Here is a 24,678-nt window from a genome sequence, read left to right on the forward strand (position 1 = left end):
TCAGTGTGTGAGCAACCTTGCATGTCTGTGCCTTGCAGTTTAAGGATAAATACTAGAGAATAACCTCATCCACACTCACTGCCATCTGAAGGCCGAAGAGTGAGGAACAGGCATCCCACCTGCACTGCAAAAGCCTAACCCAAAGCTGCTTGCTGCACGTTATCCCTTTTCATGGCTCTAGCCTGTATTCACTGAAACCTACTGACCCTGAGACAATCTGGAATGCTTTTTCCCCCCATTTATTGCATAGAATCCCTGATCTCCATCTTCTGTCCTTGTGTTTTTTAGCTTTTGTCCCCGATTTCTGTTTCAGAAAGCTGAGAGGTATGATCCTGCTGCTCTCTGGCTCCCCACTCCTCCTTGTTTGAACTTTTCCAAGCTCTTTTCACTTTCAACTTGGCTCCCAGTCCTCCTCTCTGCCTTGTGCTACATCCCAACTCCTCACGTTTCCTAACTTCTAACACCATTTCACTCCCTGCCCTCTCCTTAGTTGACCCTCATATTTGTTTTTGTAACTTGACCTTTTTGCCAGGACCTAACTACTACTAATACAGGGCATTCAGAGATTTCAGAGCAGAGGGTTGATAGGGAGACCTGCTTTTTGCATTAGTGCTGTTGAGGGCAATGTGGCAGTGCCTATGGGAGCAGCTGCTGGGGGCTCCGAGGCTCCTGTCTGGGATGGCAGGGCAGGCTGGACCCCACTGTCCTGTGGCGGTGCCTCGCTCTGCGCTGCAGAATGACTCCTGAATGGCAGATGTGTGGCTTCAGAGCTCTCCTGAAAATGTTTTACTGCAGGGTTTGTCTTCTGTGATAAAAACAGAATGATGGGAAATAGCAAGGCCAAGGCTCTGGGGTACGAGCTGGCCTTTCTCAAGATGCTCGAGCTGATGTATCTGGGCTCAAGCACTGAACTGGGGGTTTGGTCCTTAGTCTGTCTTTGCATTCCTCAGTTAATTTGACACTGTTCATCTTGTTGGCCTTTGCTTCATTTGCAAGACTAAAACCAGGATGGGGGGTGGAAATCTGGTTGTCTTGACTGGGTTGTGCTTTGGAGGAGCTTTCTGGAATGCAGAGCCACTGCCACAGGTGAATGACCTGCGCAGGGAAGGAGAGTGTGTGCTGTGTGGTGTTACAGCATTACTTCTGAGTTGTGGAAAGGAAAAGATGTGGATTTTTGCCTTTTTAGTTCCACCTGACTGATGCTGTTTTGCTTTTTAAAATTTTGTGTCTGATTAATTTTCAAACAAGGTGTTCCTCTCTTTCCTCTCTCTGCCAGGGCGCTCCTGGGATGGCCGCTGCAGGGATGAAGGTCAGTTTTACACTGCAGTGCCTTGAGTAGGGCACGGGATGGGGTTGGGAGAGCGCAAGGCGCTGGAAAATGGTCGGACAGCTCCCACTAAAGGGAAATATCAGAACTGCCATGCCTTTGGCAGAGGTACTGGACCTGTCTCCAGCAGCAGCCCTGCTACCCGGCACCGCTCTCGCAGAGATTGGTGAACTCGGATCATCACAGCCTCCCTCAGCCACAGCTGCACCCGCAGCCTTGCTCTGCCCCTCTGCACGCACAGCTGGGAGCAGGCAAATTCCAGGAGATGAGTCTTGTCTTACTATGCTCCCTGGTGCCTGGTAAGCCTCTTGAAGTACTGCAAGGTGATTACTCAGTTTTGTAGAAGCCATTACTCTCAGGTTTGCTGGTTTCTTACAGCAGCCTGGACACTGGCTAATGAAGATAAAACAAACTCCAGGCACAAACGTCTGCACCTAAAGCATTCTTGTGCCCTTATTTACAAGCCCAAAGGCCCCACAGATGAAGGCTCTTTACTCTGATAGCTCTAGGAGGATTTGTACTCTCTCCTCTGGCTTTTCACTTTATTTTCCTGTCTCTTCCTCACCAGGGCGAGCCTGGGACTCCAGGAGAAAAGGTACTCTCAGAAGGCTTTACTGTGAGCCTGCACTTCTAGTTGGTTTGTGTATCTTTATTTTTTTTTCCCTCCCGGAGCAGCTGAGGGATGGCTCTGTACTTCCCAGTGCCCAAATCCAGGCCCAAATGGCACCTGCTGGTGTAAGCAAAATGGTAATAGGATACAGGAATACCAAGTGAGAGAGGGACTGTATTGCAAACATTCCCTCCCTCCTACTTCTGTCTGTGTGGGTGGGAATACCCTCCTCCAGCTGCCTGCCTCCTCTCCTCCCTACTCCACAAAACATGCACAGCATGCTTTGCTTAGTGACTATGTTCCCTCTGTCCCTTCCCCATCCCCTTCTGCCTCCCAGGACTTCTGATCCCACCAGCGGCCTTCCCCTGTCCCTGAAGGGGGCTGTTCTGCTGTGCAGTGTCTGCCCATGCTCTCAGTGTAGCCTGACCTGGTCTGAGTTCCTGGGGCAGGCACAGTACAGAAGTACCCCATCCATGAGCTCTCCATCCCTAAGCAGCCACTTTGGCTCCCTGGGAGCAGCTGGCCCCTCTGGTTTGAGGCTGGCTGGGTTGTGTTATAGCGTGTGACAGCCACGTAACAGACACATTCTCTGTCTCTTTTCTTCCCCACAAAGGGAGCTCCTGGAGTCCCAGGGAGGATGGGCCCCCCAGGTTTGCCAGGGAAGAGGGGGCAGCGGGTAGGACATTGTGTGTTTGGACTGGGTGTCCTGGCAGTGCCGTGCTGTGTTCCCTGCGAGCGGGAGCTGGCGGGAGCCTGCTGCGTGTTGAATTATTGTGCTTGCAGGGGATTATGTGTCCTTTGCTGGCTCTTGCCCCCTTGATGAAGTGTGTTTGCATGTTCCCGCTTGCAGGAGTGGGGGGCTGGTGGCAGGCAGGGCAGCATGAGATGCCTGGGATGTAGTCTTGTCCTGGGAATGATTAAGGACAGTGCCGCCTCTTTTTGACTCCAGAAATAACACCCTACAGAGGGATTCAGTAATCTGACCTCCCTCCTCAAGAAATCTGCTGCTTTGCACCTTAGTTCTGGCAGCACAGGATGTTTTCAGTAGCCCTTATGGACATGTGTATTCAAAATTAGTCCTTGAATGAAAAGTGGGATACTGAGGCAGAATCGGGGATTCACAGAGGCCTGGGACAGGATTAGCCATTATATCTCTACAAAAACCCCAAATGCCCAGCCTTTTCCTTGGGTTCTGCAAATGTTTTTACTCTTTCGAGGGATAGAAACATTAATTTATGGCAGCAATGTGCACTCTCCAGCAGGGGAGGAAAGCTGTGGGGGTCTTACAGGTGGCTGGAGGCCAAATTACCTTGGAGAAAGGGGTCACTGGGACCCCTAGGATTGCCTGAAAAAAGGATTGCTGCTAGCTAATTATTTTCCATGGAACCACCAGTGCATGTCTGTTCCTGCAGCATTGATGCTCTAGGAGTCTCACTGAGACTCACTGCATGTCAGATGGGTGCCCTTGAGTTCTGATAAGCAGTACCAGCCTCTGCAGGCAGAGACAGGGCTCCAGGAGCCATTGTGGAGAGAGCTGGGCAACATGTGGGGGGAAAGAGGGTTTGAATTGTTCTGTGTAATCTGTACAAGTTGCTAAGTCTTGGAGGTGTGAGGGTTGAAGGTAAGAACACACCTTTCCCTGGTGATGCATTTGAAACATCTTTTCAGGGTAACAGAAACTTCTGATATCTCTCTCTGTCGTGGCAAAATTCGCACTCCCAAACAGGACACTGTGCCTGGAAACCATGGATTTAGCAGCTGGATGGAATGGGGCTGAATAGAACTTAACTTCAGCATAAAGACCACTAATTGAGTTCCAATACTGAAAATATGGCCCAGCTGTCATGGTGAACTAAGCAAAGCCACTTCACCAAGGGAGTGCTGGGTGCCCTCCATTGTTCACTGCCCGTGGCATCCTCTGTGGTGCCTCACACAGCCCAGCCTGCAGCCCTTGCTCTCCAGGCATCATCTTACACCATCAGCTGCTGTCTTAACCACTTTTGCTGCTCTTGTCTTCGCTGCTTTTCACGACCAGTGCGTGTCACAGAGCTTGGCTGCCAACTGAGGCGCTGCACTGCCTGTTTTTTGTAAGAGCACGATGAGACTGGGATTTGGAGTTAGGGAAGATGAGCAAGGCATGGAGAAAGTCCTGTGTGCCAAATAAAATTTGCCCTGGGCAACAACTTCTCTGTAAGTATAGAACAGGGAGATCCTGGGCTGAAGAACTGTCAGGGAAAAGGGTTTAGCAGCCTAGAGTGATAAGGAAGATTCTCAGGGGGACCCTGGATCCCTTTCCCACTCACCTTCCTTTGGAGAGAAATGACAATGATGTGTAGAGATAGTCAACAGGAAGGAAGAAAACATTCACTGCTGGAGGATGTCCTGGCTGTGCCTAAAATAAAATGCCTGGGGAGGGGAAGGAGAGTTTGAAACCAGGAGCAGCTCACCCTTTGGCTGCTCCTCCAGAATGAAGAGTCTGCAGAGGCAGCCCTGACCGTGTCTGCTTTGCCAACAGGGTGAGAAGGGACGAGCTGGTGACCCTGGGCTTCCTGGACTCCCTGGGCCGAAGGTTTGTCTCTTCCCTGATATTTTGTTTTTGGTGGGACCACTCTCCTCCCCTTTCCTTCCTCCCTCCTGTGTGGCACAGCTCTCGCACTCTTAGGTGACTGTGGCAGCGTGTTCCGCAGCACTCAGCTGGATGTTTGTGCCCCAGGGACGTGAGGGGGCACACAAAGGATGCCTTTTGGTGAGGAATTCCATGCGCTCATGCATGGGGGAGAGGTTGTGGTCCTGGGAATGGGACCATGGAACCACATTCCAGTAACTCCTTGTTAAAAGCATGACCTCAGATGTAACGTGGCATTTCAGCCTCCCTCCAGCTCCAAGATCCTTGTGTAATGAGATGGGCTTTTTGGGAGCTGCGCTGCTGTGCTCTGAGTTGGAGGAGTAGCCTTGTGCTTGGAGAGACCCAGGGCAGGTCAGCTAAAGCTAAGCCTTCAAACTGGCTTTTTCCTGGTGCTCTGAGGTTTCTAGATAGAAATCACACCTTTCAAATCAGACTTTCACAAAGTGCTTTTCCTTTGGGCGAGGGGACAGTGCATGGAATGACAGTGGCCATTTCAGGAAGTGATGTAATGGCAAAGGTTTCCTGTTGCTGCCTTTTTATCTGCTGTGTGCAAAGGATGTGGTGTGCAGGTCTGACTGGCTAATGACTACAGTTCCTGAGAGAGACATGGCAAAGGAAGCCACTCTCAGGTGGTTTTACCAGCTCAGTTTTAATAATACAACACAGTTGTGTTCAGGCTGGAGGCCAGGGATGAGGTCTGTGCACAGGCCCTGGGTGGTAAGTGCTGAGCAGCCGCAGGGATGAGGATACCTGTGGCTGCTGGCAGGGCTTGGCATGGACCCCTGGCAGGACTGGCCTGGTTCCTGGCCAGCTCCTGGTTCTGGAGCAGTGCCTTTCTGGGCTATCAAGAGTCCAGCTGATGGACCTTGTCTCGGACCATGGCTCTTGAAGCCAGCAGTTTGGCAAGTGAAATTAGAGGTGAAGAATCTGATCTGTGACACATGCCTTATTCTTCTTTGCAAACAGGGAGAGAAGGGAATTGCTGAGAATGCCTTGGTGGGAGCTAAAGGAGAACCTGGCCCTCCAGGTCTGCCTGGACCCCCTGGACCAAAGGTGAGTGATTTTTTTCCTTCAGGGACTTGTGTGTTGTGAGGGATTGTGCCCAGCACAAGGTGTGTAGAAAGGAGCAAAGGTTGCATTCATCTGTGCCCACCTCTGATTACCTGCTGAAGGGGTGTCAGGTGCTGCAGAATGTTTTAGTATTGTTGTTCTAAATGCTGAAGGTGATTTGTGAACTGTGTTTCTGGAAGGAAAATACCCTGCCTGTGCTCAAGTAACTCCCCTCTAGGCTCTGTGAAAAACCAGTCTGAACACTCCCTCTGCACTGGGTGGAACAGAAGGGCTCCTGGTGGGAAGTCGTGGCAGGAGATTTTGGCTTCCCAAGGAGAAGGGGGCACAGCAGGGGCGCTTGGCTGGTGCAGTTCTTCCTCCTGGAAATGCAAAGCCAAAGTGAAGTCACCCCTGGTGCACACAACACAGACCCATTCCTTTCCCTTTCTCTTTCTGCCAGGGAGAAGCTGGTGACGTTGGCCGGCCTGGTGCTGCAGGGTCACAGGGAGAAAAGGTACAGAGTTTCTGCATAAACCAGCTCCAGGTTCAGAGGTTCAGTAGCTGCAAGTTTGTTCCTACATGTACAAAATTTACTGGAAAAGGAGAATTTTTAAATTAAGCTGTCAAACCCTGACTGTTCCAAAGGACCAGCAGAGAATGATTCCTGGAGTTTGAGCAAGTGAAGGGGCAGGCTCTGTTTGACAGCATGTTCTTCTTGTTACAGGGGGAACGTGGTTCACCAGGAGACCAGGGACCCATGGGCCCAAGGGTAGGTGTTCCTTTACTAATGAGGAGTTTAGGCCCTTCAGAGGGGTCTGAGGATAGTGGGACCATACTGACAGTCCAGATTGTGTCTTCCTGTCACTAAAATGCTCATAACTGGGCAATGGCTGAGTTTGAGACAGGCCATTTATTTCTCCACTCCGTCTCCCACCTCCACATTAGAAGGAAAAAGTCTTCCAAGCCATCTCAGGGTGGCTTGTTTGTAGGAGGAGGTGGGTTTGGGCATCCCAGTCTGAACTCAGGCTCTTGGCCTATGAGAGAAGGGCAGCAGGAGGGTGCTTGGTGCGTGCCCGAGTCCAACAATTGGTCAAAAAATCCAGTTCCTGGATTCTGGCTTCAACTGTACCTCTTCCCAGACCTGCCAGCTTTGATGGTCAAGGCATGGAGATCTGGGCTGGGCTGGCTGCACTTCTGTAGTGTTTCTTACCCTACAGAAGCTTTCTGTAATAAATGAAGAACTGGACACTCATGAAATGGGTCCCTCTGAGCCCCCTTTTTCAGGGTGAACCACAGCTCTGAGCACCCCAAGGGAAGGGCAATCCCAACCCCTGGCTAAAGAGGTGGTACTTTGCAGGGCCCCAAAGGAGAGCCTGGGAAGGACGAAATGATGGACTATGATGGGAACATCAGTGAAGCTCTCCAGGTGAGCAACTACCCTCCTGTCCTGTGAGGTGACTGCTGGATGCTTTACAGTTTTGCAGGGGATGCAGACAGCTGGGAACAAGGTAGATCTGCTTCCTCAGCAGTAGCAGCAAAGGGAAGCACTTGGACTATGTGCCATAGTCCCCTCCATCCCACAGCTCCCTGCATGTAGTGTTTTTGTCAATACCTGGGCACCTTGCTGGGCTGATGGATTAACACCAGTGGGTGTAGAGGTCATGTGAATCCCCTCAGGAGTGGCCTATGGTGTGGGATAGGTGGTGAGTGAAGGTCACCAAAGCTTCCTGGGAAGTGTGCGCTGAGGATGAGCAGTGAGTGAGTGGCTGTGCCCAGCTCTGAGTTAGCCTGGGTTCCACTTTGGAAAAGGGGAAATTGTAGAATAACAGCTCTGTGGGACTCAGAGTGAGGGTTTTTTGCTCTTGTTAATTCTGTAGGTTCCTTGCTCACTTAGGCCAGTGTTACATTAGTGCAGAAGAAACTACCTCCAGGAAAAAGCTTAGTTTTCTGATAACTGTTTTAGTTTTTAATTTTATTTTTTTTCCTGTGTTTTTCTAGGAAATAAGAACTTTGGCCTTGATGGTGAGTTCTGGTCTTTGCTGTGGGGTTTTGCACGAGTAGCCTTATGCCCATCCTAGGCAGAAGGCCTGACAATTTAGATGCAGCTAAAACATTTGGCCTTTGCTCTTGGGAGATAAAGCTGGGGCAGCTGACAGCTGAAGGGAGAGCTCATCTTGCCTTCTGATCTTGAATTCTAATCAGGACTTTGATCTCTCTGCTTTAAGACATAATACATGCTGCTGAGAACAGGGAGTGCTCAGAAGGAGCAGGGAAGAGCAACTCTGAGGACTCTCCCCTGCTTGGCTTCCCAGCCAAATATGATTTTAGGAATCCCTTGAAAAATTCCCTGTGATTTCCCTTTAAACTCCAGAGAGCCTTTGGGTTTCAAAACACAAAAATAAAAGCCCTGTTGATAATATGAAAATGAACTTTTTCTTTATCTAGGGACCCCCAGGACTTCCAGGTGTGGCTGGACCTCCAGGGCCACCAGGACAGAAGGTACTGGCTCAGTTCAGCACTTGCAAAGCTTAAGGAAACAGGAGTAGCCGAGGAAGAATTCCCACCCACAGCTCTTCCCTGTGCCCCTATCTCCCTGTCCAGCGCTCTTGAACTGTCCTGCTGGTCTCTACCACTCCTACTCATGCACTATATCCTGAAAATCTCTTTTCCCACAATGATAATGCCTTATCCGAAAGATGAAGAATCCTTTCTACTTTCCCTCCCCTACAGAGAGCGGCTTGTGGGAACTGCACTCTGTGGGATTGTGTTGGTTGGGGACTGTGTAACAGTACTGGGGCTGTGAACTGGCAGTCAGGATCAACAAGACATGGAAAGTGCTCAGGCAGTCACACAATGTATTGTTTCAGCAGAGGCTTCCATGCTTTATTTTCTGTAAAAAATAAAAAACCCCGGGTTTTTCCACGCTTTTTCCCTGTGATTAGTCCCTGCAGTCATTTCTGCAATGCCTGTCCTTCATTGTCACCGTGAACGAGTCACAACAGCTGCTTTCAAACTGCCAGAGTAACAATTCTGTGTTTCAGGGTGAAATTGGCTTGCCAGGTCCTCCAGGCCATGATGGAGAAAAGGTAAGGCATGATGCTCTTCCCTTCAGTGGCCTTACCTGGAGTCAGTGTGTTCCACCTCTGTCACTGACAGAGCACAGTTGCTTTTCCCACAGGGGAGAACAGTATTTTGCTTGACAAAAGTGAGCATTAATGGTTTATCAATGTCCTAACATTTGTCATGGCAATGCTACTTTGTCCTGTCTCCAAAGGGCATATCCATGAGGGAGAGGATGAGTGCTGGGAGAGGCTCTGGGCCAGGCAGGAGTAAACTTTCTCTTATCTGTAAAAACTTCACTTTGTGTTGTGTGAATTTTTTTTTAGGGACCACGTGGCAAGCCTGGAGAAATGGGCCCCCCTGGCCCTCACGGACTGCCAGGAAAGGATGGACCCCCTGGAATAAAGGGAGAGCCAGGCCATGTCGGGGTCAGAGGAGAGAAGGGCGATAAGGGAGAGCCAGGACAAACAGGCTCACCGGTGAGTAAACCAAGGCCTCCCAGACTACTGGTGGCTACCCAGGTTATGGGCAAGGCCCTGGGACTCCTTGGGCACCTCCGAGCCCCTCCGAGGTGGGTGCTGCTGTGTGAAGTGTGACACTACAGAAGTGAGATCCTGGCATCTGGCAGATGTGCTGTCCCTGCTGCCTGCTCTGCCCTCTGGGCCCTGTGTCACTGCCTCAGCTTGCTGCCTGGCGTGTTGCTGGCACTGACTCTGAGCAAGGAGGCTGATGCACCAGTATGCTCCATCCTGGGAGGGCACCTGCATGGGGTAACCTGTGACATCCTGGCCACTAACAGGGGCACAGTGCCCGGGCTCCCAGCTTGTCTGTTACAGCTTCTGTGTCCCCAGCACTGCTCAAGGACAACGACTTCCTGCCTCTCTATAAGAGCACTAGGATAAAACTCCTGCTGTCTCAACAGCTGGCTGTTAGGGAGTGATTCCTAGCATGGACTCCAGCAAGCTGCATAACCACAAGCAGAACATGGAGGCAGGAAAGCAGTGCCCCATCCCTGCTCAGGGGATGGGCACATCCACAGTGGCAGGAGGATGTTCAGCCATTTGCTCATCCACTTCCAATACTAGTGAAGCCCAGCATTTCCCCGGGCACCTGATGGATGTCTGGGGTTTTCAGGGAGCTCTTGGGATGGCCAGAGCCAGTCTTGACTCCTGCAATGATGTCTTGTGTGTCTGCCTGACTTAGTCTTGCAAAAAATCCACAAATCTTTCTTGATCCATAGGGTCTAGATGGCCCCACTGGAGAGAAAGGCGAACGAGGTGACCAAGGGATGCCAGGACCATCAGGATTGCCGGGTCCCATTGGACTTCCAGGATTGACAGTAAGAATGGGAAGGACAGGCTGCTCTTTCCTGCTTGGTAAAGAGAGAACAGCACAGAGCAGCACACAAGGGTTCATTTCCCAAAGTGCTGAGTATCCTGGGAGACTCAGAGCCCTGCCCTTAATTAGGTGTCACAGAATGTCCGTCTGGTCTCCAGCAGCAGGCAGGGAATGTGGAATACACGGTCTGCTCACACTCCTCCTTGAAGGAGCTGCTGCTGGCCAGCACATGGGTGGTTCACAGACGGCTTCTGATGGAGGGAGACTCCAGAGCACAGCCAGTGGTGACAGGGTCTGTTGTTGTGTGCAGGGAGAGAAGGGTGAGCCTGGGGAACATGGAGACAAAGGAAATCCGGGAGAATCGGTAGGTCACCTTTCTCATGTTTCTTCTGCAATCTGGGCAGCCAGGGAGGGACGATTTGTCAGCAGAGCTGCTGGAAACAGGCACATCCCACCCTCTGGTGAAACCCCCTCACTGAGGACAGCAAGGCCTCATCTCCTGTGGCTGGATCACCAGCCACCTCTAGCTCCTGATGCCCCCCTTTCCCTGACACAAGAACAATCTATCTCACAACCAGCAGTCAATAAGGAATGCCTGGGGTAGAACAGAAGATCTTGGAAAGTGTAACAAATATTTTCCTCAGCATTTGCAGTATAGGGGTTTCCTAGCAATACTTGCATATATATATACACACATACATTTAGGGTTTTTTCAGTAGATTTTAGGGTTCTTGAATTTGCCCACTCTCCCCTCAGAACTCACCCCTAGGTTTTAGAATGCCCTGCAGCAAGGAGTCCCACAGGCTGTTGACATGTGTGGAGCCAGCCACCTTCTTCCCTATCTTTTGCTCTTTGACCCTGTGCCTCCTCGCGTGAACTGTGGTAGAGCAGTGAAAGCAGACGTTCCTTTGGCAAAAACCTCACTGCTTTCTTTCCTCCTAAATGTTTGCAACTGCTGCATAACCCTCCCCAGCGTCCTGCTGCTGCTTCCCAGTCACTCTGTCTTGGATCGCTGCTGCTTCCAAATGCAGTCCTTAGGGGGAGTCCAGGTTTCCCAGCCTGGCAGAGATCTGCTGCACCTTGTGCCCTGTCTGCCTTTGTCCCTAGGGCAGCACATTGACGGTGACTTCTCCTGGTTTGCTTTCTAGATATCTGGCCCCCCCGGACCCCAGGGTCCTCCTGGACCTCCAGTAAGTTTTGAGTGATTCACCTCAGGAGCAAGGCACTGGGCATGGGGGGGATAGAGTGGGAAGTGACTGGGGAGGATTCTGTGTGGAGAAAACAGGCAGAACCAGTGCAGTGTTGAAATGGGAAAAGTATCACTTCCAAACCCACCCCCAGGGTAGGTCAGAGCTGTGGTGGGCTGGGTGGGCAAAGAGAGGGGGTTATGTTAGTCTCAGATGAAAGGGAAGACAGTAGTAAGATGGGATGATGGGATTAAAGGGATCAACTGCAGAAATGGTCTTAACAGCACACCTGGCCCCCTGCCAGGGTGTGCTTGGCAAGAGCCTTCTCGTTACCAGATGAGAACAGTACATGAAGTGCCCGTGACACAAATAAAGAGGCCTCTGTGCCCTCAGAAAGCGAAAGCTCTGTACTGAACACTGAGCTGGGATACCTGGAGTTTAAAGCCCATCCTGAAACATTACTCATGTCTTGTCTCTCATCCCAAATACAGGGTCTTCAGGGCCTCCCAGGACCTAAGGTAAGGCTGCAAAATATTACATCCTGAAATTTAACTAAAGTTGTCGTAGGTGTTAGAATTCCCTTCAGTAACAACTTCCTAGTGTTCAAATAGTACTTTTCTTCCATCTTTGTAAGAGGACAAATCCTTCTGGATGTTTTCTTGAAGGAATTAGCAGCTCTCACTTTAGGGCCCAAAGAACTGATCGTTCCCTCCAGTTTTCATCCAGAGAAGTGGGAAGTCACTGGTCCATGGAAATCTTCCCATGAGAAAACAGTTGAAATCTTTGCCTGAAGGGTCAAGATCTGTACAGCAGGATGAACGTACATCATACATCTCTAAGTAACTGACCTGTAGCTTGAAAGGAGCCTTAGAATTACCCTGTATGTTCTGCTGTAAAGCACTCGAGAACTTCCCTGTCCTTGGTGGTGAGAATCTTTTTAATCTGTCTAAATGCTCGGCCCACACTATTGCTTTGCCTGCTGTAAAACAGCTCCTAGACAAAAAATAGTTCAAGGAAAGCTGCATCTTTCCTCTGAAATTCTGGGCAAAGATTGGAAAATGTGGCCAACATCTTAATTGTTCTGGTTATCCTCAGTATTTGGCCACCAGCACTGTTTGGGTGCTGAAGGGGATGGTGTCCTTATCCTGATTCTCCTTTCCTCCAGGTGTTATTACAGACACAGTAATCCGTCTGGTCTATAACTCAGTAGCCACTGCTATCAGGTGGCTGGGAGACTTGTGTAAGAGACTGTGCAAACTTGGTTCTTCTGACACTTCTGTCTCAAAATGCAACCAAAATAATGTCTTAAAATGCCTCATGAACAGGAATGAGGGGAAAGAAGCTTTGGGTTACACTTTGAGTTTATGAGAAAAAAATTATTTAATGTATTGTGTTTTGTTTACTATTGCTATATAGTTCATAATACAGAATTTAAAAAATACAGTTGGGAAAGGAATGATGAAATTATTTTCCCCAAATGTTTAAACTGATGCCTTTACATTTACAAAAGTCTTTGCAAAGATGACTTCTGCATGATTTTTCTCTGAAGCTTGTAGACACCTGTTATTTACTTTCAATCAATCCACATCTTAAAATGTAAACCTGCCCTATCAGATAACTTCTGGTTATTTGTCTATAAATATATATACAGCAACAACAGCAGGGAGAGCAGCACAGGAGTGAGCCCAGTTCCCCTTTCAACATCTTTACTCACAGGGCCTGAATCTCCTCCATCTGCCATTAACTTAGAACAGGTGCTCACACAGGGGGAATTTGACTGACAGTGGTTTTCTTCAAATTGGGCTAAAGCATTACTCTGGTGCCTCTTGTATCCCCCCTGCTGCTCCGGGGCTCTCTGAAGGGAGGAATGTTTGTTATATAAGTGCTGTTATGGTGAGTTTATTTTCTGCTCCATCCTTCCTTTAGGGGGAAGCAGGGATTGATGGAGTGAAAGGAGAGAAGGGTGCCCAGGGTGAAAAAGGAGACAGAGGGCCACTGGGATTACCCGTAAGTATCCAGGAAGCAAACAGCACTTTGTGAGCCAAACTTGTGTCAGCTGTAAAAAGATCCCTCAATAGGAGACGCATGCGGGGATTTGATATGTAAAGACAGAGAAAGAGATGGTCTATAAATAACTGTGCCTTTGCTCTGTACAGAGCCTTCAACTTTGAGATCGGTTGAGTAGATCAGCCATCACTTTATTTCTTCCTGCTTCTGGGAGGATTGGGAAAAACAAGCAGTAGCTTTCCTGGGGGTTCTCTGCACTTCAGGGCAAAGGGACAAAGCCAGAAACAGAAGTCAGAGATGTGGAAAAGTAAATGCCTTCCCAGCCACTTGTCAGCTGGGCCAAGCTTTGTACAAAGCGTGGTGGTTCTCAGTGCACCCAACTTCTTCAATAGCCAGAACATTCCTGTCACTTCTGCTGTGGAATCAGTGCTTTCCCTGCCCTGGCGTGTCCCTGCTGTGCGTGAACTCAGTCCTTTTAGCCTGTGTTAGTGCACTGCTTGGCAGCCAAAGGAATTGAGGCTCAATACATCACAGAGAAATTGCAGGAGCTTTAGATACAAACCTGGGGACTTGGTGAAGCTCTTGGCTCACATCTGCTAAAGCCCACTGTGTGAGCTGACAGCTGATAATGAGTCCCACCCAGTTGCTCCACTGGCCCCAAAGCCCTCTCCTCATAAAAAGCACTGGTGGCACAGTACACCCTCTCCCTTTCCTGAATGCCCTGGAATGAGCACTGCAGAGTGCATCTCATGTACTGTGTGACTTTGTTGTCCTGTGTTTGACCACTCAGATCCCTTGTCCCTGACTTTGGCTGAAATGTGCGTGTCTTTGTTTGTAAAACGTTTTCCTCCTTTAGTTGTGCTGTGTAGCAATTCCCTTCCAGGGCCTGAATGCATCCCCACTGAGTCTAGGCCCCCAGGTGAGCTCACATGACTGTATTCCTGTGGCTCCAGGCAGAGCCAGTGAGGAGAAAGCAGTGCTTTGGGAAGGCCACAACAACCCCCTGCAGCGCTACAGGCTGGGGACAGAGTGGTTGGAGAGCAGCCAGGCAGAAAGGGACCTGGGAGTTTGGATTGACAGGAAGCTGAACATGAGCCAGCAGTGTGCCCAGGTGGCCAAGAAAGCCAAGGGCATCCTGGCCTGGATCAGGAACAGTGTGCCCAACAGGTCCAGGGAAGTGATTCTGCCCCAGTACTCAGCACTGGTGAGGTCACACCAGTTCAGGAAGAATATTGAGGGGCTGGAGCACATTCAGAGAAGAGCAGTGAGGCTGGGGAAGGGACTTGAGCACAAGTCCTATGAGGAGAGACTGAGGGAGGTGAGCCTGGAGAAGAGGAGACTCAGGGCAGACCTCCTCACTCTACAACTCCCTGACAGGAGGTTGTAGCCAGGTGGGGGTTGGTCTTTTCTCCCAGGCAGCGATCAGCAAGACAAGAGGGCTTGGTCTTAAGCTCTGCCAGGGGAGGTTTAGGTTGGATATTAGGAAGAAATTCTTTACAGAGAGGGTAATCAGGCATTGGAATGGGCTGCCAAGGGAAGTGGTGGATTCTCCATCCCTGGAGGTTTTTAAGATGAGACTGGATGTGGCATCAGTGCCATGGGCTGGGAACCATGGTGGTAGTGGATTAAGGGTTGGACTTGATGATCTGGGAGGTCCCTTCCAACCCAGCTGATTCCATGATTCTGTGATTCTATGATCAAATGCAGAGGATTGTGCTGCAGTGAGAAGACAGAGCCCAGTCCCACGAGAAATAGAAACAGAAGCTTTCTGTATAGATGGTTATTCCCTCAAGGCTGTGGGGTATCTGGACAGGGGAAGGAGATCCGTGTGACAGTTTGAGAAGAAGATGCCCCAGCAATTGTCCTGAGAAGCTCACCAGCATGGCAGGGAATGTGCTGGCTGCTTCTCCTAGAGCCCCATTAGCCCCCAGGGTCCCTTGGCTTCTCATGTCACTCTTCCTGAGCTATAGAGAGGGGAGGGCTCAGAATTGTCCTCTGGGAAATATTTTGTGTTTGGATCAGCACTATCAGCTGGCCAACCAGGAAGCACAGTTACTGAGCTGCTGGTAAGATCAGACACTGTGGACCTTGTGTCCCACCTCAGAGCCACTGAACTCTGTTCCTAAGCTTTTTCATGCCTGATTCTGTGTGTCTTCAGCCTGTAAAACTAAATGCAGTGCCAGACAGGTACTGAACTATTTCAGACTCTGTAAAATCGTGCAGCTGGATCTGTTGCCTTTTCCTCTGTGACTAAGGGCTTGACATGATGCCAGAATTTCAACAGCCTTGGGCTTCTCTATGGCAATGCAGGTTCCAACTCTGCTGTCACATTGTCCTTTTGTGTGATCTGTCACAGAACAGCTGCTTCCCCAGGAGTTTTCTTGGTGGCATTGAGAGAAGGAAATTTACCCTCTTTAAGAGGATCTAAAAGTTGCGGGTCAATGTTATATGTATTCAGTGTTTCTGTGTTTTTGTTGGTTTGCTTGTAAGTACCATCACCTGTCCTTGAGATCTTAATTTTTGTTAATTGCAAGCATATGTTTGTCTCAAGTCACTGCTTCACTCACCTCTCCCCTCCCCTCTCCTCCTGCCTTGTTTTTGTGAACCCTCCCCGTCTGTTCAGGGTGCTTCAGGTTTAGACGGCAGGCCTGGACCACCGGTGAGTTCCATTTCTCCATTGCCCTATGTTCCTCCTCCCCAGTTCCATGATTTGTTTTGTGTATTCCAGCCCAGTTCTAGTTTACACCAGGAATAATTTGTTCCAAAGCAGGCTTGGGAGGGTGGCTAAACTTAGACTGGGGAGTGATGTCACACACTTATGTTTTTTGATGCTATGAGTCTGTCTGGATCCTGGGATCACAGCTGCCTTGTTCCACTTTGCCTCAGTAACAAGATGAATGAAACCTCTGCATGGTTCCATGATGTTCTGTTCTCCTGTCCTCTCTGTCCTGAGGGATCTCTGTCCTGTAGTTCTCCGTGGTAGCCTTGCTTGCTGCCTTTACACAGCAGGAGCTCTTCAGTTTTGTCTGAGGTGTAATAACGCCGGAGCGTTTTGTGCTGTGAGCAGGAACGTTTGTGTCAGCTGCTCTGACTTCTGAACAGAACCTGAATGGCAGCTTATACACTCACTTGTTTGGGGATGTTGTAGATTTAATTTTATAGAGGTGCAAGGGAGACCTCAGTGTATTCCAAGGCACTGAGTGATGCCGAAGTGCAGGCAATTAAGATTTCCATGATTGTATGAATTCAAGGAGAGCCCGATTTTTCTTACTTCCTTCACTGCACTGAAGTTGTGTGCTGCACGAGCTACTCCTCCACTTGTATTCTGCAGATCTTAACTTGTCTGAAAACCTCTCCTGATCCACATGAATCATCCTGCTCACATTGGAGGGGTTACTTCAGTGACTAAGGATTGCAGGCTGATGTTAAAAAATGCAAACCCCTTTGCCTTAAGGCTTTTAGAAAAAGACTTCTCAAGCCTTGGTTCTTCCTAGGAGGCAGGTAATATGCCTCAAAAGTATCCCTTTATTGAGGCTCCATGATGGAAGTGTAGATCCATACCTGTGTGGTTAGCAAAGTGTGGATGGAGTTCAAGGAGTCTAGAAATAGAGTTGGAAGTGCCCAAATCCTGTTCTTAGCCAGAAGGACTATTGCTGAACTGCTGCACTGCTCACATTAAAGATCAGCTTTGGCTGGTTCATTTCCCAAAGCTTCAGCAAGTTTCAGGAGCACTGGGAAAGAAGTTTGGTATGCTGGTGGGAGATGGCCCCTGTGTCAAAGGGTTAGGAACAACACTGGGTTTTCCTGTTGGCACGACTGGGAGCCTGGTGGAGTGACAGGAATGGCAAAGAGGGAACAGAGGGACTGGAGGGTACCCCTCTTAGTTCACATCTCTGCCTGTGCACCCCTGCATTCCTCGCTGCACCACAGGGTCTGTCACCTTGCATGCACAACTCACTGGCTGCCTGCCACCACGTAACAGGATGCTTTCCATCTTGCTCAGCTCTGCTGATTTGGGGGGGGAGAAGGGAAAATAAGGAAATAAAGGAAAGGAGAATTGCCTAACATAATTCTAAATGGCCTTTATTCTGCTACAGCTTTCAGCCTTGTCTGATATGAACTAGAGAGAAAGAAATCCTGTCTGTGGAGTTGGTAGAAATGCCTGCTGAAACAATTGTCAAGGGAAAGCTTCAAAATTAAAAATAAGGCTCTGTACAGTGGTGCTGGTGTGATCTAACTTAGCAGTTCCCATGTTGTTCAAACTGCCTGTACCAACTACTTCAGATCACCACCAACACTGAAAGCTGTAGTGGTGTGAGGTGCCCTCCACCACCAGACTGTCCTTCCAAGCTGTGCTTTGCCTCAGGGAGCAGCGGTGTCTCCTGGTTTAATGAGGCCCTTGAATAAAAGCATCCTGATGTGTTTTCCTTCCTACAACTGCAGGGTACTCCAGGACCAATTGGGGTTTCAGGACCAGCAGGACCAAAAGGAGAAAGGGTGAGTTTGCTTCAGAACTGACTGATGCTCTGTAACTTCTCTGAAGATGTGACAGCTCTTGGAATAGAGGAAATCTAGGCTTTTCCAGAGATGGAACTGCCCTCTCCTTGTGCATACAAGACTCTCAGCTGGGCCTCTTTGATATTTGAGTACCTCATCCTTGGAGGTTTTAGGTGCTTTGAATTGCATCCTTTGCTTTTTCTTCTCTAGTGCTTTGCTCCCTGTTTGTACTGAGTAGGAACGTAGCAATTTCTACTCTTTTGTCTCCATTTCAGGGCAGTAAAGGAGATCCTGGAGTTGCAGGACCAATGGGGCCAGCAGGGCTTCCTGTGAGTATGGGCATACAAGGGATTTATCTACAGGGCCTGTATCACTGACAGCTGAAGATGCTGCAGTAATCCAGTGTTTGCAATCACAGCTGGGTTGAGTGTAACTCCAGTTACAAACCTTTGCTCACTACCGGAGCGACAGAAAGAGCTCAAGAGCAGTGACTCAGAGGGAGGAGGAGGAAGCTGAAGGGAAATTGTTAATTCACCTTGGTCCTCAAGCTACCAAAAGAAGCTGAGTGGGGCTCCCAGCATAGGTATTTTAGTCCAAAATGCTGCTTTGGAGCACATCTGCTTTCACAGCCTGGCTGGGAAAGCCCTGTCCTGCCATTGCAGGGACAAAAGCTGCCTCCAGTGAGGTTAACAAATTCCACTGTTTGGGATTGCTTTTGGAAAAACGGGGCCAGTGTTGGAACTCTAGTGTAATGTAATCATGAAGCTGCTTTGTTGCTTAACACAAAAAAGGGAGTTTGCTGCTTTTATCAGGGACTGCCTTCTCTAAACTAGTTTGTTTTTTATCTGATGAACCCTTAGAGGAGTAGTGCTGTTACGGCCTGGATGGTCTGATGGAGCGGAGGTTGTCTGCTGGAAAAGTTTTGTTTGTTTGTAACATAAGTGGAAAAAACCCCAAATCCCTGAGCACACATTCTTCTTTTTGAGTGGGAATACAGTGGGACCTACTTGTTTTAAAATATTTTATGTTGATGCATTTCAGGGTTTACAAGGTCTGCCTGGTGACAAAGGAATCCGGGTAAGTTACCAGGCAAACTTCTTGTATTTAATTACTAACACCTTTACACAGGGACAGCCCAGTTAACTCTGAGCACCTCTAGTAGCCAGCATGTGTTTGTCTGCTAGACCTTCACACAAGTGACTTTGCATACCTGGATTTTAGAAGGTGATACCTGTAGCTTGTCCCATCACCTAGGACATTGTGGCACATCTGCCTGAAGGCTGAAGGAGGGATTTTCTAATGTGTTCATTGCTGTCACAGCTCTGTTCTCACCAAAGCATGGGACTTCATGTGTAGTTCAGTTAGGCCAGAGTGGTGTGCTTTAGGAAATCCTACTTATCTGCTTACTGATGTGTGTGAATTCCCATGAGAATTAGCTGAGGTGCAGCCACAAATCTTATTTTGGTACTTTTAAATTCCCCCTGAAGCATGAAAAAGAAGGTTGTCCTCTAGCAAACACTCCTCCAGAGAATTTGGAAGATGGAAATTTTGAAAAGATAAATTAAATTTGCCTGCCTTAAAGAGTCAGACATGAAATCTCTTCAGGCACTACCCTGAATAGATATGATGGTGAAGAGTTGGGTCAAAACCAGAAACATGAATGGCAGACTTTCCATTGTACCACCTGTGTTAATAGAAAGATAAATATTACCAAGAAGTGTATGTTGAGAAGCTCCTTCTTTTTCATCAGGTTTTCTTGCCTGTTAAAGCTCTGAATCTTTTTGATAAAGACACTTGAGAGCTATAGTTGAATATAATTTATATTTAGAAATACAAATGACTTCTGGATTTGAGTCTTTGTAAGATGACAATTGTCCTGATGTCAAGCAGTTCAACATAGTACAAGTGTGTGTACTCACACAACTCTTCATATGACTCTGGTATCACCTGAATTTATCTGAAAACGTAAATTTTGATAGTGCATGTGCCCATGTGGTGATTTATATGGGTTTGCTTTTGATACATAGTGAGTCCTCCATCTGCAATGGATTTCTGACCTTACTTTGCACAGAAAGGGCAGTTTTGTAAAGAAGCAGCCAACTGGCATCTTAAACTAGGGGAGAAAGGTTCAAGGGAGCCCCAAAGTTCTCCCCTTTTTTAATCATTGCATTTCTGGCTTTGCTTCTTAACTTCCTCTTCCCTAACATGTGTTTTGTTTTGTTTGTGTGGCTTCTAAACAAAAAGTAACTTTTAATTCCTAGACTTTTTCAGTTGGTTTTTAAACTGGGTGTCTTAGTTACAGAAGGATCTGTCATTAGCTGTAGATGGGATTTTTCTGAGCTCTGGCATAAAAGCAAGTGAAACTGGGAGAAATTGCAACTCCTTGTAGAGGATGAGTTCGAAAGCATGAGTGGGAGGTTGTGCTGGCCCCTTGAAATGTGCATGCACTTTGCATCACTGCAACCCATAATTTGCAATGATGAAAAAGTTTGAGAAACTTGAGTCTAAATGGGCAAGTGTGATATTTTAGCAGATGGGATCCTAGAAAATACCCCTTTTCCCACTGAGTAGAGGGGATTCCCCTTACTCCTCCAAAAGTCCCAGGCAATTTGCCAAAATCCTGTCTGTTCCTTTAGGCAGAGCAGGGCTCTTTAAACCCCAGAAATGTTCCTGCTGCCCTCTGCTCCGAGTGGGAGACGAGTGTGTTGTGGTTGTGCCCAGGGTCGGGGTGGGAACAGGCAGAGTTTTGTGTAACCCAGCTGAAAAAGTGGGACCCCTGAGCTCGTGCTGCCAACCTGATGCCTTCACTCTTATTTTAATGCCTGTGTTGTTTTTTTTTCTTGTGTGTATGTGCCTCTTCCTCGCTCCTACAGGTCCACCTTTGTCCCCTTTATCCCTCCATCCTGTTCCGCCTTTCTTCCTGGTTCCTTCCTCCTTCCTCCAGAGCAACCCATGGCGCACTTTTCCTGGATTATCCTCTCCATTCCTGCGCTTGGCTCTGGGTGACTTCTCCTCACTGCCTCTCCTCTCCCATCCATTTCTCTTGCCAGCTTTGGGTTTAACGCCTTTTTTTTTTTTTTTTTTTAAAAACAGCAGCCCGTGCTGTCTGACTTTATCCCTTATTTCCTTAAACGCTCCCCACAAGTTCAGAGTTCAGTTCCCTGTGCAGCAGCCCCTTCCCCTGTTTCATGCTCAGCAGCTCTGAGGATTTTGTGTTATACTGGCAAATACCATGCTATACCCTTGTGCTGCCAGGTAAGAGGGTCAGGGAGCAGCTGCTGCCCTGTGGCTGCTCTAGTCCCTGGTCTAACAGGTTTTTTGGGAGAGCACTACTCAGAGCATCCTAAGGGGCATCCAGGTTGTATGGACTCTCAGGGCTGAGTACTTCCTTTATTTCCTGGCAGAGAGTTCTCCAAGTGAGACTTTCGTTAAGAATGAGAATTCAGAGTGGTAAGAAAAGCATCTTAGTGCCATCCCAGAGGTGGAGTGGCAGAGGAGGGACCTTCCCAGCCAGCTGCAGATTGAGATGAGGTGGCACACTGCTGGCCAGAAGGGTGTTTGCCCATCCTGTGTGTCTGGGGTCAGCATGTTCCCTGATGTACCTCTCTCTGGAGTGTGGGAAGCCCCAAGAAGTCCTCTGATGATCCCTTTGATGCTGAGCCCTCCCAGTCTGTCAATGTGGGACTGCAGCCACAGCCAGTGTGTTTATGCAGCTCAGTTACAGCTTAGCAGCTCTTCACTTAACATCTCAAACAGAGATTTTTCTTCTTTTAAAATGTTTCCTAAATGTTTATCTTTTTTTTAAACTATCGCTGACATTTGTTTGAAATGGATGATCCTAAAGCTTTTGTGTATTCTTTTTTTCTCGGACTAAACTATTATTTACAGGGGGAGAGGGGCAAGAAAGGCTCTAGAGGGTCTAAAGGGGATAAGGGAGACCAAGGAGCGCCTGGATTAGATGCACCCTGTCCGTTGGTATGTTCTGTTTCATCAAATGTATTGTTTTAAGATGTGTTGATGGGGAAGACAGAAGGAAATCATAACATAAATAATGGTCTTGCAAAAGTACAACACTTGGATAAGGCCTGGCTGGGTTCCCACCTCAGCCTGTGGCAAAGCTGCTTTCTCCAGAGGGAGAACCCCTGATCCTCTGAGTGACCAGGCTGCTGAGTGACCACGGTTATGTTCCTTCCTCTTCCAGAGTCCACTGAGGTTTGGGGTACATGGGGGTGTCCCATGTGCTGGGAGCCCAGGGCTTTCTCCTTTGTGGATAGAGCCCTGTCTCCTTTGCTGCCAGTTGCAGCTCTTCTCTGAGATGGTCAGTGTGATCCTGTCTACGAGATGGCAAAACTGGAATGCTGGTTCCCCTGCCTCGGAATAAGGGCCAGCTGATGGGACGGCCTGAGAGCACACGGGGCACTTGAGCTGCAGCACCCAGAGGAAAAACAAATCTCACTTATCCTAAATGGGATGTGTGTCTGTCAAAACAGATTGGCTACAAATCTAGGCAAATTAATAAATATAGGAATATGTGTACACTTTTATCTAAATTCATATGCTGCAGCGAATTCTGCCAAAAATCTGTAGCAGTGCCACAAATCCCAGGAGTACCTGTGGATCATGCAGCTGGAAATCCAGCTGCTGGGTTTCCTAGTGAGGATCAGAGGAAGGGATGATTCTGAAACTGAGGAAACGCCGTTCCCATCCTCTCAGCTTCAGCTCAGAGAAGCATCTCCTGGCTCGCAGATCGTGGAAAATCCAAAAGGAAACTGCTGGTGCTGCTGATTCTCTAAGTGTGCAGACAGCTGTGTGCTGGGTGTGCAGCAGAGTGCCCTGTGAGGGTCCCGGTGGGGGCTCAGCCACCCCCGTGACACGGAGCTGGCGGTGACTGAAATAACAACAGTGGTTGATTTCATGAACAGGGTCTCCGAGGTTTTAAAGGCGAGAAGGGTGAGCCGGGGTTACCTGGGCTGGACGGCCTGGATGCCCCATGCCCATTGGTATGGCCTACCTTCCCTTTCCTGCATGCTCGTTTGCTTTTTGGGTCTTGGGTGCTATTTCTGATACCTCCAAATAGCTGCATGCCCTAGAAACACCTGGCAGCTCCTTCCTTACCTGTCTCCATCCTCCCTTCCTCACATTGCTGCTGTTAGAACTAGGCCCTTCCCTTCATGCTGTGATTCCCAGCTGCTGCCAGCACTACTTTGTGGCGTGAGGAAAAATAGTGGGAATGCAGATTTACTTACAACTGCTTCACTTCCTTTGTCTTCCCTTTGGCAACTTCCACTAAATCAGCCTGTGCAGACCCAGCTCTGCACTGCCTTTACTTCCTTGCAAGGAGCTGTGATGCTCGTGTCCTTCATTAACTCTATTTTTAAGTGCTTGTGTGTGGTAGGCACGGCCTGACGTGGCTCTGTATTGCCTCAGTCACCCCCTACAATAAGATGACTGAAAATAATAGTTATCCTGTTAGCAAGCCCATGTGAAACATATTAACTGGACACTTAGCCTCCCTGCGAGATAATTCTTATTTATGACTCTCCCCAGAAGTCCAAATTGTACTCATAGTGGCAAAAAAACTTGCATGTTTCCCAATATCCAACTTAAGTATTAAAATTATTATTGTACTAGTGCCTGATCTAGCCCAAGTGCTGTAAGACAAAGGTCTTGAGGAACACTTAATCTCAACTGATTTCAAAGTGTCCCCCTAAACATCACCAATTTATTAGTTTTCTCTGAGATTTTCTGAAGATGCAGTGTTCAGGTGAGGTTTTGGCTCCCTACAACAGTCTCAACATCTCCATAATACACAGAAACTACTGCCCTTCAGGCCTATTTGGCATGACAAAATTTGCTTGAGGATGGTCTGTCTAAGCTCCCTTAAGGATGTTTGATGCCATTTACAAGGGATGGAAGATCTGTTAGTTCAGCTAGTTGGAAAAATGCGTCCCAAAGCAAAAAGCCACATTTAATTTGGAAGGTTTTCTTAGTTCTCCCAGGGAGAAAAAAAGCTGTGAAATTGCCATCAAAAGCCTTTGTTATTTGAGCTTTGTGAAGAGCTAACCAGTTTTCCTCCCAGCACCCCCTCTGTTGGGCACTGCTGTGTCCTCTTTGGGGCACTGACTCTTGCAGTGGCCACTGGTAAAGTCTCAGTTGCTGCTCTGTAAATTCTGGGTAGTGGAAAGAAACTTGGGCCAGTCCCACAGGTGAAATCAGACCTGCCCAGAACGGCCCATAAAGGAGGAAAACCACAGAGCCATGTGTTCTGCCTCCTGATGGTCATAGCCAGGTTACTATGGAGTAAGTTTTGGCCAAGTAAGGCACCTGATTCCCAATCCCTGTAAGGATTCCACGGGTGCCTGGCAGACCACCCCTCTGTTTGTGTCACTGCTCCCAGTGAGGATTCACCCCACATGGCCATGTTGGAACACACACTTCTTGTCATTCCTATTTTTGTTAAGGGAAACTTGCCAGAAAATCTGATGAAATGCAGATGCCATTATTTTTTTATATATAGTGTTCTGGCATGCGAGCTAGCTTGGGAACGTGAATAAGCATGTTTTTGGATCCAACTAGGTTAAAAGCTTAGCATCCAGCTGACACATCCACGTTTGTAACTTATGGAGGCTGTGAACTAACGCTTTGCACATCTGAGATATGTGGAAGGAGATCCTTGATGCTAATAAGCATGTCATGTTTCCGTTCTCAGCACATTCGCCTGCAACAAACACTTCCTCGTGACCCTGGTCTTCCTTTGATCCCTAAGCTGTAACTCCCTGGCCTCCCATTCCTTCATACACCTAACTTCCCATCTCCTCCTGCGCTGCACTGCACCAGTCATTCCTACCACCACCAGTGTACCAATGGGAACACCGCAATATGCCCAGTAATTGACTGGTAACTCCATATTTCCACATGGGGGGAGAAGAGGAGGAAACAGCAAAAGGAGACCACAGTCCAAAAAATGCATTTGAAA

General features: G+C 48.5%; 1 protein-coding gene across 1 annotated transcript in view; it reads left to right on the forward strand.

Annotated features, from left to right (window-relative positions):
* COL13A1 (collagen type XIII alpha 1 chain) overlaps window positions 1–24,678 on the forward strand; it is a 90,118-nt gene that overhangs the window by 60,090 nt on the left and 5,350 nt on the right. Inside the window, exons 22-43 of the mRNA XM_018079959.3 lie at window positions 1,277–1,309; window positions 1,896–1,922; window positions 2,551–2,613; window positions 4,453–4,506; window positions 5,530–5,616; window positions 6,074–6,127; window positions 6,338–6,382; window positions 6,971–7,039; window positions 7,612–7,635; window positions 8,059–8,112; window positions 8,655–8,699; window positions 9,000–9,152; window positions 9,914–10,012; window positions 10,322–10,375; window positions 11,160–11,201; window positions 11,690–11,716; window positions 13,125–13,205; window positions 15,829–15,864; window positions 17,649–17,702; window positions 17,978–18,031; window positions 18,744–18,779; window positions 21,591–21,677. Of these exons, the coding sequence (XP_017935448.1) occupies window positions 1,277–1,309; window positions 1,896–1,922; window positions 2,551–2,613; window positions 4,453–4,506; window positions 5,530–5,616; window positions 6,074–6,127; window positions 6,338–6,382; window positions 6,971–7,039; window positions 7,612–7,635; window positions 8,059–8,112; window positions 8,655–8,699; window positions 9,000–9,152; window positions 9,914–10,012; window positions 10,322–10,375; window positions 11,160–11,201; window positions 11,690–11,716; window positions 13,125–13,205; window positions 15,829–15,864; window positions 17,649–17,702; window positions 17,978–18,031; window positions 18,744–18,779; window positions 21,591–21,677 (1,278 nt within the window). The remainder of the gene's footprint in view (window positions 1–1,276; window positions 1,310–1,895; window positions 1,923–2,550; window positions 2,614–4,452; window positions 4,507–5,529; window positions 5,617–6,073; window positions 6,128–6,337; window positions 6,383–6,970; window positions 7,040–7,611; window positions 7,636–8,058; window positions 8,113–8,654; window positions 8,700–8,999; window positions 9,153–9,913; window positions 10,013–10,321; window positions 10,376–11,159; window positions 11,202–11,689; window positions 11,717–13,124; window positions 13,206–15,828; window positions 15,865–17,648; window positions 17,703–17,977; window positions 18,032–18,743; window positions 18,780–21,590; window positions 21,678–24,678) is intronic.

The sequence above is a fragment of the Manacus vitellinus genome, unplaced genomic scaffold, assembly GCF_001715985.3.
Source record: "Manacus vitellinus isolate BGI_N305 unplaced genomic scaffold, ASM171598v3 scaffold_48_pilon, whole genome shotgun sequence".
Lineage (NCBI taxonomy): Eukaryota > Metazoa > Chordata > Aves > Passeriformes > Pipridae > Manacus > Manacus vitellinus.